Source organism: Peromyscus californicus, unplaced genomic scaffold (assembly GCF_007827085.1).
Source record: "Peromyscus californicus insignis strain IS unplaced genomic scaffold, ASM782708v3 Scaffold_8__1_contigs__length_139910024, whole genome shotgun sequence".
Taxonomy (NCBI): Eukaryota; Metazoa; Chordata; class Mammalia; order Rodentia; family Cricetidae; genus Peromyscus; species Peromyscus californicus.
In genome coordinates, this window is record NW_026294606.1 from 77,316,355 (window position 1) to 77,333,624 (window position 17,270).

At 44.8% G+C, this 17,270-nt stretch overlaps 1 protein-coding gene across 8 annotated transcripts in view; it reads left to right on the forward strand.

Annotated features, from left to right (window-relative positions):
• The window catches only part of Svil (supervillin), a 205,885-nt gene that overhangs the window by 111,820 nt on the left and 76,795 nt on the right, over positions 1–17,270 (forward strand). For all 8 annotated transcript variants that reach the window (XM_052727641.1, XM_052727634.1, XM_052727638.1 and 5 more), the window contains exons 3-6: positions 6,998–7,055; positions 9,363–9,454; positions 16,539–16,596; positions 16,714–16,865. In XM_052727641.1, coding sequence (XP_052583601.1) covers positions 16,589–16,596; positions 16,714–16,865 — 160 coding nt within the window. In that variant the 5' untranslated portion in view covers positions 6,998–7,055; positions 9,363–9,454; positions 16,539–16,588. The remainder of the gene's footprint in view (positions 1–6,997; positions 7,056–9,362; positions 9,455–16,538; positions 16,597–16,713; positions 16,866–17,270) is intronic.

Below are 17,270 nucleotides of genomic sequence, written 5' to 3' on the forward strand. Positions count from 1 at the left end.
CCCCCCTGCAGCATGAGAGTGCTTTCTCGGTCAAGCTGCCGCATGCCACCCCACAGTGTTTCAGGAGTGCCAAGTCCTGTTTCAGAACCTTCGTGGGTTGATGCTTCACATAGGCTACAGCACGTGTTCCTGGTACCACTCCCTGGACACTCTGGACACGCCTGAGACATCCCCTCCTCTTCCTGGAACTCTTCCCTCCCTGACTCTATATTTGACTATTGTGGGGACCTCAGCTAAATGGAGCCATGCAGTATTTGGCTGGTTCGTCTCAGTTGGTGTACTAGCCTTGGTTTCCCTGATGTCTCAGAACACCATTCCTTTTGAAGGCGAGCTAACACTCCATTGTCTGCATATTTTAGTGTTCACTTTATTTCTATACCTGTCTGTTCATGCTGCGATACTGGCAGTCAAGCCTATCCGGGGCCTTGTGCATTCTGAGCAAGTCCACGCATTGGTGAGCTGCACCCTCATCCCCAGGGCACATTTAAAACCTGAGCCTCCCTCTGGTCCTCTGTTGTTACTCTGGGAATCCCTTGCCCACTTGCTGAGGGAACCTCAGCTTTCCTTCCCAAGAATCATTAGTAAGAGACCCTAATTCAAGTTGAAATCTTTATGGTTCATTTTTTCACGACAATTGTTGACACTTTTCACTTGAAGTTTTATTTCAAAGACACTAATGACTCTTTAAGAAGATTTCAGTAAGCCTTTGCCTCAAAAAGGGAATTCTGCCATGTAAAAAGGCATGGCTTTCTTTCAACACATCTGATAAAGAGGTAGCTGTGAGTTGTAATATATCTTATTGTTGAAAGTACTTCTGCCCTTTCATCCCTGCACACACAGCCTGTTTTAAATTACCTTACGTCATGATGGAAGGTAAAATTTTATTTGCAGACTTGTCCAAAATATGCCTATGAAGCAGAACCCACAGAGCACTTTGGGAGCACACAGTGGGGGGAAAGAATGTGGATTCGTGAAGAACTCTCATGTGATAAAAGGAAAATGGGGGAGCCTAAATGGGCTCCCACTGGTGGAACTATCTCAAGTCAGACCGTTCTACCTCAGATTAAGCACATAAAATAAAATCCACCAAAGACCCGGGAATACCATTTAGGGTTGTTCTGGCATACAACATCCTCCTTTGTGAGGCAATAACTGTATCCTCAGCCGTGGAACTTCAGGCCAGCCACCATCTTTAGAAGTGTACGTGAGCTTTTGATAAAACAGTTTCTGTGGCCCATCTTGATTTTAGAAATTGCCGCTAGCTCACAGTGGCATGTATCTGGATAGCTGATCCACGCCATTCTGCACTGCCATTTCCACCCAGCTCAGTCTTCCAAGAAGGCTGGGAGTGCTTTCATCTTCACTGGGAGGCACAGGGTGGCATCCCAAGGCTGTCACAGAAGCAAATGTGCCCCAAATCTCCACTATATATATATAGTTACCATGTGGGGGTCAGTGATGCGCTTGTGGTTGAGAGTGAGGCCACATGCGTTCTCACCTAATTCTGACCTTACTGTCATTCAGTCCCCTCTCTTGCTAGCCAGAGAATGTGGTTTTGCCTTTAGAAATACATTTTACAGGACTGGGGATGTATCTCAGTTGGCAGTATGTTTACCTAGCATGCACGAAGTCCTGGGTTCAACCCCCAGCACTGCATAAACTAGAAATACTTGTGTGGTGCCTGCCTCTAACCTCAGCACTCTGGAGATGGAGAAGGGAGGCTTGGGGGTTTAAGTTCAACCTTGGGTTACAGAGTGAGTCTGAAGGTGGCCTGAGATACTTGAGAGCCTGTCTCAGAGGGGAGGGAGGAAGGCAGGGTGGGAGAGACTGAAGAAGGTAAAATAGAAGGAAGGAGATTTTCTAAGAAGCCCATCCATGGATACACACACACACACACACACACACACACACACACACACACACACACACACACACACACTGTGCTTTGCAGTTATTTCCTCCGGGTTGGACATGACCACTGCCATCTTGAATCAGAGCAGCTATGATTCCCCCACAGGAGACTCTTAGCAGACCATGCCTGTAAAACTCCCTTATACAGACCCTCACAAGTCCCCTCTCTGGGTTACGTGATAGATGAACAGTTGAGTGGGAGATTCTTTGGTAGATACCCCATGAGTTGTCCAGGGAACTTCTAGATACTGCAGCTACCTGGGCATCACCCATGTCTTGTGGCTTATCCCTCACTCATGCTCCCTGTGCAGGAGCCCAGTTATACACTGGTACACAAGGTGGACTTGGAGGAAATCTCTCTGGTCTGCCCATTCCCTCACTAGCTGTGGTGAATAGACTTTACATCTTCCCAGGAAATATCCCCACATCATCTATCTCAGCTTTTTCATCTGCAGTGGAGACATCCCAGGCTCTCCCTGGCAGGCTTTGGGAAGACACGATGGGTCCAGTGCCTGCAAGCACTAAACACGGAAGTGAGGACATAAAGGATGCAGGTCTCCACATCATTAGAAACCGAGTGGCCATTTACCAGTTAGGAAGTTGGTAGTCTCCCTCTTGGCTGCTCTTGTTCCCATATTCTCCTTATGAGAGGGACCTCTGCAAGAACAGCTATCTCTTGTATTGCAAGGGCCCCTGGAGTCTGAGCTATAGCAGTGAGCTGTGCTGTCCCTGGGAGGCTAACACCTCTGCCCTTGTCACATATCACAACAAGTATCCTTCCCCAATGAACCACCCCTCCAGTCCCTCATCGATGCTTCCTATTGACAGGAAATGTAGGTTTCGTTGATCTCACTATGTTTCCTACAGATAGAACATTTAGGAGAAGATTCAGTTCTATACCCACTGTTTCATAAAGAACTTTTTCTTTCTTTCTTCCATGACATCTGCTTTGTGTCAGGCTAAGAGGCGAGGCCAACAATTCTAGCAATTCTTCTAATCCTCTTCTTCTGTCTTTGTTCCCAAGCATCATTTTCCACACTCTGCAGAGTTCATGTGACACCCATCCCCTGCCCAGAAGATGAACATTCAGCAGTTTCCCCCTGCCCCCCGGTGGACTGTATCCACAGTACTTATTGTTCCCCCATGGTTTGTTTCTGTTTGTTCAATTTTTATTTTTAACAACTTTATATACCATTTCCTGAGCTAACAAGAAGTAACTGAGCACGTAGAGAAAACACCAGAAGGACCCTGTGTTAGCTTTCAGACCCACCCCTTGGGGACCCAGCGAATAAACGGGCAATACCTTGGTCCACCCAGCGTCCTGACTACTTCGTTCTACATAAAGTCTGCTTTAAGACAAAACCCCTCCCCCTTCGCTGTCTATTCCCAGGAGGTTGTGTGTGCATCTCCTCTCTCTCTCTCTCTCTCTCTCTCTCTCTCTCTCTCTCTCTCTCTCGCTCTCTCTCCCTCTTTCTCTCTTTCCCTCTCCCTTCCTCTCTTCGTACCTCTCTCTTCCCATGAGGTTGCTCTGCATCTCCTTTCTTCCTCTCTTCCCCTTCTCTTTCTTCTCTCCTCAGCTCCCTCCACCTGCTCCCTCTCTTCCCCCTTTCCTTTTCCCTTCCCTTAATAAAATTTCGAGGCTCCCACCTCTGTGGCCGACACCCACCATGTCTGCATGGCATGTCTCTTTCTCACCCTCCGTGGTGCCCCTCGGCTCCAACCCACCAAGGTCTCTCTCCCGCCGGAGTTTTACAAAACCCTGACTGTTGGTGTCCTACAGTCTCAGACTGTCTCAGCTCCTCTTGGCGCCCTGGTAAAGCACCTGACAGAAACAACAAGGAGAAAGGATTTAGTCTCTCGACTTAACAGCATACAGTTCATCTTGGCAGGAAAGCACAGTGGGATCCATTGCTATGGACTGCATATCTGAGGCTCCTCACATCTCAGTGGATTAAGAAGCAGAGAGCTTGGACAGTAACCCCCACAAGGCTGTCTCAACATTCCATAACCTCCCCACACAGTGCCACCACCTAGCAACCAAGTGTTCCTCTATCTGAGAGTGTAGAGTATCTTTTAGTTTCAAAGAGTAGCACACTCATCCATCTACTGTATCATCCATCTGTCCATCCATTGATTCTTCATTTTCAGCTCTATTTGTATCTAAGCTGATCTGGTTTGATAATAGACCTCGAAATCCAAAGTTTTCAGAAAAGACGATTCCATTATTTCATTCTGCAGATATTTACTGCAGACCTACTGTATGCTGGTTAGATCCAAATACATGTTCAGGGCCAAAGATACAAAGGCAGACAAACTCAGGGTCCCTGCTACTGCATATAGTTGAGCCAAATAATGATCTTGGCCCTGCTCCCCATTGATCCATTTCTCCCATTGTCTACTGGAAGCAGGTTACCTCCTTAGCCCTGTTTCCTACTGTAATGGAGCCTGTTTCCTGTGGGTTTCTTTAATGTCCCTTTGTAGGGAGGAAACAATCCATCTGTAATTATTGTCGATTGTTCTTTCAAATTCATTATCCAGATTCGAGGCCACCAGTTACAGACTGCAGTTGGAAGAGGGCAGGCAGCAGCCTTATTGCTAAAGCTTAATGTCTTCTGTCTTAAATTAAAATGGTTGACTCTCCTGGTAATATCTGCCTTTTCTTTTTCCACAGTTGTGCTCATATGTTGCTTATAAATCTTAACTCTTAAGTATGAATTTTTGGCTCCCGGTTAAGTGAAATATTTTATTTAGCTCAGCCAAAGCCAAGCTTGGGGCAGCCTGGGAACACTTAGGCACCTCACCGCGCCCCAACACGCTGAGTCCCTCTGTGGGGTTTTCTTCTTTGGGGCTATTTGGTTTTAGGAAACGTGGGAGAGTTCTTTTCGATGCTGACACAATCGTTAGGTCTCTGCATTTCTTCTTGGGCAAGGCGTTCTCTGTGATTCCCCGAGGCGTTGCTGGGGCATAATCCGAAATGCCCTCTCCCTGGAACCCGGTTTGCAAGCATCTCCAGCTCTATTTTCTGCTTGTAATCTGATGAAGGGATCGGATTTGTTGCAGCCTTTTGCTTTGTGTTCACTGTAAGCTCGAAGACACACGTGCCTGGTTGCTCACTCTAGCCCTGCTCTCTGGAAATTTGCAACCCAATTTTGCTGAAAGCGACCCAAGGCCACTGCTGGTTAAGAATTAGCTGTCAAATTAGGCTGGTGGTGCCCCAGTGTTCTGTGTGCAGCCATGTTCAGGAACCCAGGGCTTTCTAGCTGCCTGGGAGCCTTCAGATTTTCCGAGAAACAAGGTAAGACGGGGAAATATGGAAAATGCATTACTGTATCCATTTTCTAATGTCTTTGCTGTGGAATCCAGTATCCAACTAGTCGGCTAGCTGACTGTCTGAAAGGATGCTTTACCTATCGGAGTCCCTAACTACACCTGCAGTTGCTGAAAAATGTCTTTTCTCTTTCTGTCGCTAAACCACAAAAGCTTTTGTATAGCAAGGTTGCTAATTAAATTCCAAATTTTGGATCAGATTCTGGATATGCTGCATTATACCTAAAATATTTTCTGGAACTACATGTCTTGCATGTAAACTTACTTCCAGCAGGCAGTGGTGGGTGAGTCTCTTTTTCTTAACTCTTCGTGTGAGACAGTTTGGAGAAAATACTGTCTCTTCAGTGGCTTCTTTTCCAGCCGGGAGATAGAAATGTTTCCCATCTGATTGCTGAAGTGCTGTTACATATGTGGTGTTGGAACAAAAGTGAGATGTTGTGGGTATTTAAATGCCGATTTGAAATCCAGTCATTATCTACCCAGAAAATTTCAAAGCACAAGTGCTCTGTTGGGACTAGACTGGAACAATTCAGGAGCTTCCTTTTATAACATTCCTTAGCTTTTTTATTTTTCCGTCAGAATTGTCTTTCTTCAGATAGTTATGGCAGGATGCATGTGTGTGCTTGGGATGAAACCTGGATGTCTAGTTGGCTTTATACTTTTCATTTCACCATGCCTCCGTGTTGGCCCGAATTTCGAGTTTCTAGGACCTGAGATGTGCTTGGATGGATAAAGAAGTGTTAGCATCTGCCTTATCTTGTACCTTTATCCCCACCCATCGGGGCTCTGATTCTAAATAGTAAACCGTAAAGGTACTTCCTTGGGGGAGGGAGTTTCTGTCCCAGGTCTACTTTGTGTTTGGTCACTGTGCCTGAAGCTGTAAAGCAGATTGCTGGCTGTGAGACCCGTTATACATCCTGTCTCCGCCTGGTTTTCATTAACACGTTCACCCTGGATGTGTGATTTTCCTGTACGGAATTGTTACCAGCTGTCTTTACATCATATATCCTATCTTCAAAAATAAATGAGTCTGTCCAGTGGGCTTGCTCAGCAGGCAGCACTTGCCCCAGAGTTCGATGACTTGAGTTCGATTCCAAGGACGTACACGGTAGAAAGAGAGAACTGACTCCTGGAGGTTGCCTGTCCTCCGACCTCCACACTTGTACTGTGGCCCATGCATACCCACACACAATATGCATGTGTCTCCTGCAGGCTGTCCTCCGACCTCCACACACATACTCGAACAGCATGCACATGTGTTGTCTGGATTTTAATAACAGCAGAAAAGACACAGCCAAGGCACCCATTGCTCTTCAGCGCCGCCCCCACCTCCCCACCTATCAGGCCCATTACCTCATTCTCTCTGCTTATCTTGACCCAAATCGCTTAATGATTTTCTCTTTTTCCCCCTCCTCAGTATATAACAGTTATTTGGTATTTAATTGTTCAAGTTTTTTTTTTTTTTTTTTTTTTTTTTACCATAACAAGTTGAAATGGCTTTGAAGGATGTCAGAGTGTTTGTTTAACCTGTGAGCTGGGCAGGGGCCGCTTCAGAAGGGAAGAGAGCAAACCAGAGCTTTATGTGTGAGATTCCTGTGTCGAGTTTGATTCTCTGAAGGTGCCAGTTTTGTTATCTGGTTAATAATGTCCTTTTTACTTAAATTGCAAGTTCAAGGAGAATTTAAAGGGCATCTTCCTGTTTGAATATTCCTAAGTGACTGTGTAACTATTTTAACATTGTGCTATTTCTTTCCCTTAGATTTCAACAAGAAAAACTTAAGCTTCATCGGATTCCCACATCAAAGAAAAGCTGACAGGTAACGTAGCCTGTGTTCAAGAACTCTTATGCTTTGGAGATATATGGTGGCTTTTAAGATAACCCCTTAAATCCCTCCTTCTGTCCTTCTGAAGAGCTGGGAATAGAACTCAGGGCCTCACACATGCTAGGCAAATGCTTCCCAGTGAACCTCATGCCTACCAGATTTCTAACCCATGAGTTTGTTTGGTGGTGTGTTTTTGCCCAGGGTGTTATTTAATTTTATCAAGAGCTGGTGGCATGACTCAATTGTACAGTTCCTACCTAGCCTGTGCAAAGTACCACACTTGTGTGTGTGTGGGGTGTGTGTGGTGTGTCTCTGTCTGTCTGTCTGTCTGCCTGCATGCCTGCCTGCCTGTCTATCTCTCTTTCTGTGTGAAGCAAGATGACTTAACAGTATTCCCAGACAATAGCGACTCTTCTATACACCACACTGTTTCTGGGAACCAGTTGGGGAATAGAACGTATGCTTGTGTCATTTGTAATTCATTGCCATTTTAGGAGATGTTAGCTTTCTTTTTCTCTCACCTACCTCTAAGCTTTTGAATCTGTTCATCTGGGAGCTTTTGAATTTTTAAGGAAGAGCTTAGCCTGGTCCCTCCTGTCATTTTTTCCCTCCCACCCATCTTCCTTTCTTGCCTCCCTCTCTGCATCCACCCACCTGCCCTTGTGAATTCTTGTGGTCAACTTCCTTGCGCTCAGGGCATTATGGGTGCCAGGCTAATTTACCTGCGGTACTCAGATCCTGTAGCACATTGCTGATGTAAGACAATGCAAAACTGAAAGAGTGTGCCACACGAGGTGGCTGCATTGGGTCCTTCCCTGTAGGCCACTGCCCACAACACAATCAGACAATACTAAGCCCAGGTGCAGAGTCGTCCCCAGTGCACTTTGGCATGGGTCGCAACCTGGACATCATTGTGCTAGGAGGAGCCAACCCCTGTGCCTTCCTCCCTTCCCGGCAGATGCTCTTGTCCCTCATCTGTTGTAGCTCTGACACTTTGCTACAGAGGACTTGGTTCCTTCACATTGTAGTAATGAGTTGTCTGAATCTGCTGATTCTGAATCCAATTCGAAATTGGAGAGTGGATCTTATAAACACGCTACACAGGAAAGTCTCTGGTATATCTAGTGCCTATCTGAGTATAAAGTGAATTAGAACCATGACTCAGGATAACAGTTAACAAAAGCACAAATATATTATTTGAGTTGTCCATGGTTCATGTCTGTGGAATGTTTTAATGGCACCTTGGGCTCATTCCTTAACCTTTCTCTAGTAGATTATCTTAACTATAATAAAGCTAGTAAATAAGAAAAAGAAAATAAGGTCGAGGAGAGAGGAGGGGGCATTATTTATTCAAGGATAGGAAAAGTATAAATTGGAAGTCAAACACTTTGGTGACTTTGGCTCAATGGGACACTAGAGTTAATAAGCCATTGCTACTATTTCATGTGAGCTGACTACAGTAGCCCACCTGGCAGGACAGCAAATGTCCAATGTGCCAGTGACATAAGGGGCTGTATGCATACAAGAAATACAGTCCGCTCGACACCAGCAAAGAAAGCCCAAATCACCCTCCCTGTCCTCTAATTCACCTTTTGATAATTAGCAAGAAGCCAGCCCTGGTGGAAATAAATATTCAAACCAGAGAACAACTGCAAAGCAGGTCAGCCAGTGACCGGGCATTTAGACACCTCCAAGTCGTGCAGACCTGGAGTCTTGTGAAGATAATAGGGATCGTAGCTGGGGTTAGGGTCAGTACACAGGGAAGAGGCAGGACACGCTCCATTCTTGTACTAATCTCCCCTTTCACTTCCTCTTGTAATTATGACTTTTTCATGGGACTTTCCTCCCTTTTGCCCTGGCTGCTGTTTAATGGTTTGAAGGTACCTATAATATAAATATAATTCATTACTGGAAAAAGCATCCAGACTGCCTCAACAAGCTGCTGGCCTTCTGAGGAAGAGGTTGTAACCGTGGAAGGTTGGGTGTGTAAGCCTAACTCAGTCAGCTGTTCTGGGATCAAGAGGGTGTTGGTGTTGCTAGTCTGAATAGAAGAATACAGTTCACAAGTTCGGCTGTGTTTTTCCCACCACACACAACAAGCAGCTACTAACGCCAGTGTAATTACACTGTTGAATACATATATACACATTACCATATTAACATAAATATAAATAAATGAAAAAAGTCCTCAGTATAAAACACATACTTACGTTTGATTGACATCATGGGTTTTATACTTAGTGTTTTTCGCTTAATAGTCTACATCCTGATTTAATGCTGTATTAATGGAATAACTTTTAGCTTTCAGAAAGAGTTTTGCTTTGATGATAAAGAAGAGCCGGCCAACCACAGGCGAGGCCTTGATGCCAAGTGTTTAGCTGCACTCCCAAAAGGTAAGATAGTGCCTGGGTGCACAACTCTCCATGACTCCTGTGCTGAAGGATTCTCACTAGCCTCTAGTCTGTGGTCTCTTCCATGTCCCTTCCTCCCCTCTCTGAGCAGAGCTTCAGTTTAGGAGCTTTCCCTCAATTTTGCACCCCATCTTTCTGGGGTTTATTCTTCCCACCAGTTGCTGCTGGCAGCCTAGTGAAGAGGGAGAGAGAGAGCACAGTGTCCATATTCTCTTTGGCCTTGAGCCTTCCCAGGGACTGGGAATGTAGCTCAGGCGGTAGAGGATTTGCCTAGCATGCAAGAAACCTGGGTTTGGTCCCCAGCACCACATAAACCAGACTTGGTGGCACAAGCTTAAAATCCCAGTGTTGGTGAGGTGGAGCCTGTGGGGAACGAATAAAATTCTGCCTCAAGGGGAAAAAAGCCAGAGGGGAGGCTCGGCAATGGTTGAGAGCACTTGTTCTGGCAGAGGACCTGAGTTTGCTTCCCAGCACCCATGTGGTGGCTCACAACTGTCTGTAGCTCCAGTTCCTGGGGATGGGCCCTCTTCTGACCTATGTAGGCACCAGGCATGAACGTGGTGCACATATATGCATGCAGGCAAAACATTCATATGCTTGAGAGAGAGAGAGAGAGAGAGAGAGAGAGAGAGAGAACACAAAGTTGGGTGGATCTGGGAAGAGTTGGAGGAGGGGAAATGATCAAAATTATTATATGAAAAAATTTAATTAAAAATATAAAATTAAATTAAAAAAAATTTTAATTCAAGCCAACTTTCTCTAAAGGCAGCTGGTCTCCTAGGCTCCCATTCTTCTCCATCCACCCACTACCCCTCCTCAGGGCTGCTCACTGCACCTCACTGCCTCTTCCTGACATAAGGGATTTATGCTCAATAACGTGTAGATTTTTTTTTTTTATTAAACAGTGTCTCACTATATAGCCCTGGCTATCCTTGAACTCACAGAGATCCATCTGCCTTTGCCTCCCAAGTACTTAGACTAAAGGCATCACTGGTCTGGCTTTCTTGTATGCAACAGAGAGCTGATGGACGCTGTATCGGTCATCTTTTGAAGTTTTAAAATATTTGATTACACTTATTCATGTGTGTATTGGTGTGTGTGTGTGTATGTGTGTGTGTGTGTGTGTGTGTGTGTGTGTGTGTGTGTGTGTGTGTGTGTGTGTGTGTTCCAGAGAATGCATTTGGAAATCAAGGGCTTACTCTGGGGAGGTGAATTTAGTTCTTTCCTTCTACCATGTGTGTCCTGGGAATTGAACTCTGACCCACTGAGCCATCTAAGAGGCCTCAGAAGTCACCTTTTTGTATTATGCTTTCCTTTGGCAACAGGAGCACATCCATTCAGCTACCTGCACCTGCTCTAAACTGGCTTCCTCTGTTTTTGCCTCTGACAGGATTTAAACATTGCCTGATCATTATTTCCCAACAAGAGCTGTAGCATGAGGAATGATCACTTGAATCCAAAATGTGTGTATCCAAACAGAGCAAAGGAGCGCTTCCTTTACAAAAAGCAGGTTGAGTCAGGCGGTGGTGGCTCACGCTCTTCATCCCAGCACTCGGGAAGCAGAGCCAGGTGGATCTCTGTGAGTTCGAGGCCAGCCTGGTCTACAGAGCGAGATCCAGGACAGGCACCAAAACTACACAGAGAAACCCTGTCTCGAAAAATAAACAAAAAAGGAAAGAAAGAAAGAAAGAAAGAAAGAAAGAAAGAAAGAAAGAAAGAAAGAAAGAAAGAAAGAGAAAGAGCAGGTTGAGGGAAGAACAGGTTTTTGTGGGGTTTTTTTCCCCTCTGCTCTGAAAGGGAAAAAAAAAGTTTAAAAGAAATTAGATCAGAAGACATTTTCTTTTAATAGAAACCAAATCCAGTTTCAAAGGCACACAGACAATCTGAAATGTATCCCAAGGAGCTAAACAGATGATATGCCCAGACAAAGTCTCCTGAGGATGGGCACTTGAAAAAGTTCCAGGGCTTAGCCTACAAGCAGAACTTAGAGCATGCTTCGGTTTTTCAGTATCTATACAACTACCAGGTGAGATACATGCTTTATTGTGTATCATACCCAAGGAATAGTATGGAGAGTTACAGGGATGCAGATAAGATTTCATATGAAGAATGGCTAGAATTGTACAAGCACCACACTAATCTGGGGGAAATGTGCCCCAAGATTCCCAGTAGGCATCTGAAACTGGGGCAGTGCTCACACTCTGTGTGCACTTTCTTTCCTGTGTGTGTATACATATGATCAAATTTAATTTCTAGGTTGGGCACAGCAAGAGATGATCAATATGGCACACTGAGAGTTATGTGAATGTGGAGCCTGACTCTTGAAAGACTGAAGACTGTGCCTGTCCTTGGAGAACACAGCTGAGAATAAGAGCCTGACACTATGGAAAGCCGGGCTGGCTATCAAGAGTACCACTTCCAAGGGAGGAAGTGGCCCATGCCTGGGCTCACACTCTCCTTGAGTATTTGGGAAGGCAGGAGGCTAGATGTGTTCATGGCAGGACTGAGCTGTAGAGGATTTGTGCCTGGATGGCTATGCGCTCCAGCATGAAATGAAATACTCTTTCAAGCTGCTGGAAGTCTTCATAAAGGACAAAGGCACCCAATTTCATCTGAGACAAAGCTGTGTTAAAGTCTAGGATTATGATCAAATCTAAGTGTAAAAGAGAACAGTTTGGTTTCACTGTAGCTGACAAGCATTCCCTGATGAGGCACACTTCTGTATAGCAAGGAAAGGTCATTCCCTACCAGTGGAAGCCTCCCTCTTCTGTCTTCTCTGCCCCAGTTCCTCTGGATGACTACTTCGGTGAGCAACAGTGTGGTCAGGAGACAGGGAAAGCTGCTGGTTCCTGAAAACTCATACTGTAATTTCAATCACAGCAACACTGAAAAAAATAGGTTATTGACCAGTTTTCTTCTGAAATTCATACAGTTGATTATGAAAATAAGTACAATTTTTCCAAACTGAAGTGTTGAGCCATGTGAACAAAATACATGTTTCTGAACTCATAAAGCTTTAGCCCTCTACTGTTATTTTTATGTCAGCTTAGTGGCTGCACACAAATCTACTGATATGTTAATTATTGTCTACGGCCCAATGGCCCTGCATTCAGTGCCCCACCATCCACTCAGGCCACAGCCTGGCAAGGCTTCTGGTTCTGTGCCCTGGCTCTGCCACAGCCACAATATGTAGATTTAAATTAAGTCTCTATCATTCTATTTATCAATGAGACTCAGGAGTCAAAGACTGGGGTGAAAACCTGCTAGCTAAGAGAGGTTGAATAGCAACAAGCTGACCTTGCTTTTTGGCTGGAGATACCACAAGAGACGCCTCGCTTCCCTTGTCCCAGAACCAAAAGAAAGCTCAGACACTAGTCCCTGTCATTCCTTCCTGTGCGTCTTCTCCAAATTGATGACTTCTCTATGGCTAATTCTGGTCAGCTAGTTACTGGCTCCCACCCCCCTGATTCAAGGTAAACTTTATTTAACTGTTATTTATTCAACAGTCTCAGAGTGTCACAGTGTGATCAAAGTGTCCCACAACACTCTGCAACATCTCAAAATGTTCCCAAGCCCCACCTCGATCTCACCCCAGGCTTCTTTATGCCTTAGTGTTGATGTCCTTGAATTTGGGCAGGTTGGCTCTTAGTGGTATAATGCTGACAGAGGAAGAATTCTAAATCTGGGCTTTGTCTCTGTGTTGTTTGTTTGTGGCTGGCATGTACTCGGCCCTCAGACAAGCGCTGCACTAGCAGGATCCCAGCACCATTCTCTTTCAGGGACAGAGAGTTTCATGATGGTTTTTAAGTTTGTAGACATCACTCTTTTCACTTAGTGAAAGGTTTCTGCTTCTGTAAAATGGAACATTAAGATGGTTGTTTCTTTTCCCTCTTGGACTCATCATACCATCAACATTCTTGTTGATGAAGGGAATAAAAATCTTTACTATAAAACGGCCATTGAGATGTTTCAGCCCCTGCCACCAAACCTGATGACCCAGAACCTACAGGGGAGAAGGAGAGAACTAATCCCCAAAAGAAGTCCCTGTATACAGAAGCCATGGCACACATGAACCTACAAACACACACACACACACACACACACACACACACACACACACACACACACACACACACACAAAAACACACACACACACAAATAAATGTAATATATTTTTAAATAAAATATGTCTTTGACTATGTAAACATTATAGTATTAAACAGATTTTTCCATTTTAGAATTAAGAAGTAGAGATACATCATTGTCTCTAACATTATTATTAAAATATAGTGCTTGCACCACTCAGTTCATCCATGTAAAGACTGTGCTTCATTAGTCTCTGACACATTCACAATTGCATGTCCATCACCATAGTCAATATTAGAGTGTCTTCACTATCCCAAAAGAAACCTCACAGCCTGGAGCCGTCATTTTCCCTGTGAGGACTCCAGTTTGGTGGTTACTTCCTGCCTTTGTACTGGTGCCTACAGCCCTCCTGTGGAAGACAAACCAGTGTTCAGATCACTCCAGCCAGGCCTGTGCTCTCAGGTCGTCCCAGGACAGGGAGGAGCACGGTCTTGGCGGTGTGCTACCACTGACTTACTTTTCTATCCAAGTGCCTGCTATACTTGAGTTTGGAAGACTAAGTTCAGTGCTGTCTTTACCAAAAATCCCCAGTCTCTCAGAAGTGAAGAACTAACTGTATTTCACAAGACAAGCCCTTGGCAGACCAAATTATCCTGAATACTGTTGGAATATTCATCTTACAAAGAATGTGTGGTAAATAGGTGCGTGAATATGAGAACCTGCTCTCCAGTTCCCATAAAGGCCTTAATTGAAAACTGACCCATGAAGTCTTATCAGAAATGGCAAAAGTCTCGTGGATGTAGAAGGACCATTTAGAATTACTCAAAAGAGCCCATGGCAGTAGCTGTAAAATGGATAGTTTAGTTTAATCAAAATCTATGCATTTGAAAACAAATGGAAGAAAGTTTTCCTTCTATGGTTGCTAATTTCTGGGCTGTATGTTGACTAGTATATGGAACCTGTGCCATTTAGGAGTTTTAGTTACGGCACACCATTCAGTCAATTGAATTATGGATGTTGACTCTAACTTTAGGGAACGTTTTTATTGCATGTTTTTAGGGAATTTACATTGAAGGATCTCAGAATAAAGAGATATACTGCAGCCAGGTGGTGGTGGCACACGACTTTAATCCCAGCCCTCGGGAAGCAGAGCCAGATGGATCTCTGTTGAGTTTGAGGCCAGACTGGTGTGCAGAGCGAGCTCCAGGACAGGCACCAAAACTACACAGAGAAACCCTGTCTGGAAAAACCGAGAGAGAGAGAGAGAGAGAGAGAGAGAGAGAGAGAGAGAGAGAGAGAGAGAGAGAGACAGAGAGACAGAGAGACAGACAGAGAGACAGAGAGACAGAGACAGAGAGACAGAGAGAGAGGGATGCAGCTTGCTCTTAAGTGGCTTGAGAGCATAATGAAAGTATCCACAGAAAGGGGAAAAGGAGGAAAATTAGTAAAATGTTAGCATGTCACAAGGGGTGTCTTAGAGAGCTTCTAAGTCTGAAATCACATAAAATTTGTTGAAAGAGTTTAAAGGGTTAGGATTGGGGTTAGTTTTTTTCCTGCTTGTATGTATATGCACCATGTGTGTGCCTCATGCCTGCAGAGGTCAGAAAAAGGCATCAGAACCACAGGAACTCTGGTTACGGATGGTTGTGAGCCTCCATGTGGGCGCTAGGAGTAGAAACTGGGTCCTCTACAAACATATCCAATGCTCTTAACTGCAGAGCCATACCTCTATCCCCATCAGCAAAAGTTTTAAGGCAGATGCCACTTAGAAATAAACACCCAGCTTCCGTCTCTGAGTACAAAGACCATTGTGGGAATCGCATTTATGTATATGCAGTTTGACTCGTTGTTAAAATGCCACTCAAAAAGAAACAGAAGAAACTGACGTGGATATTAGCTCATTGACAGAAAATTTGACTAGTGTGCAGGAAGCCCTGAGTTCAATCCCTAGCAGAACAATGATAGTTACTAATTAATTAGATGCCATGTCTTAATTGTCTCTTAATTTCTCCCATGGGTCAGCTTTTCAGAATGTTGACCCTCAACTATCAGTCCCTCTTTCCTTTCCTGCTAGCTCCTCCCCGTGTCCTGATAGCCCCTCCTTCTGTCCTGGTGGTCCCTTGGCCCCTCCCTCTTTTTCTGCTAACTCCTTGCCTTTAGGTGCTCTTACGAATTGAGGGAGTGAAGGTAGAGACAGATTAAGAGCCATTCTCTGCCAGCTTTGGCCACCTCTCCAAAGAGGCAGTTGCTTGTCTTCTTGGTCTGCCCTGTAGTCAGTGTCTTGCTAGAACCTTCAACCACACCAAAGCATGTTCCCTGGTTCTCCAGTGATGCCAGGAAAATCTCATTATCCTCCTAGATTATAGTGTGGAAGCGAATGTTACCACTTCCTTCCAGTGAAGCTCCAGCAGAGTCTCGAGACCTGATTTCAGCTGTGGTTAAAGGAAACATAGCCATGTCCTGACAGACGTTAAATGACAGGGTGATGTAAGAGTGGCTGTGTATGCATGCTAGGAGCTTGCAGATGACCCTCTGGGAGCTTGTGGCATATTCTTTGCAAATGTCTTCCAAGATAAAAGCTTCAGATACATGAGTATACATAACCAAATTTAAAATAGATACTAGGATTCCCGATAAGCAAAACAATTAAAAACAACAACAACAAAGAAACCTTACTAAAGAGGCCTTGTAGGTTAAGTCCCCTGTGATTCTGAGTGAAATAAGACTGACTGTCTTATCCTGTATGAGTTTATTTGTTAGCCCAAAGTGTGATGTGTGGGGGGAGGGGGGTGCTGCGTGCACACATTAACTTGTTTCACTTGTTTAGTATCTCCCTTCCCACCTAAAAACAAACTCCAAGGGAGCAGGAAGCTGGCAGTGTCACGTGGGAGCTGAGAATAGATATTTTGCATGAGTGAATGAAAGAAACACAGAACCACTAAACACCACATTGGTTTTGTTCTTCCCTTCTCTGTTGTAGTTGCAGAATTAAGAAAAATCTTCGAACCAAAGAGGAAAGACTTTTTAGAGATGAAAAGGTAATGTATTTATGTCATGCCACTGTTGGGGAGAGACGTTTACCACAGCGATGTTTAATTTGTCCTTTAGTGTCCTTTTGCACGCTCACTGTGGGTTTTCTTTGGTCTGCTCTGCAGAAAGGAAAGAATTGCCAGGCGCTTAGAGGGAATAGAAAATGACCCCCAGCCCATCCTGTTGCAGAGCTGCACAGGGCTAGTGACTCATAGACTGCTAGAGGAAGATACGCCCAGATACATGCGCGCCACAGACCCTGCCAGCCCTCATACTGGTGAGTATGTGGCCACACTAGGCAGGGTGCTTGTCCTGTCACACCTCACCTGCCTGATCCTGGGGTGCTGGAGAATAAGATGCCTGACACCAGAATAAAAACACCGACCAAAGCAGCTACAGGAAGGAAAAGCTTGTCTTGACTCACAGTTTGAGGGGACACAGTCCATCATGACAGAAGGAAGGTATGGCAGGGAGAGTAAGAAGCTGCTGGTCACACATGCACCCACAGTCAGGAATCAGGGAATGGATGCTGTTGCTGCTCCCCTGGCTTTCTTCTTTTTCACCTTTTTATTCAGTGGGTTGATGTCACACACATCAGGGCAGATGTTCCCTTCCTAATTAAGCCTCTGAAAAATGACTCCAAATCTAGTCAAGTTGACAATGTGCATTAACCATCTCAGCC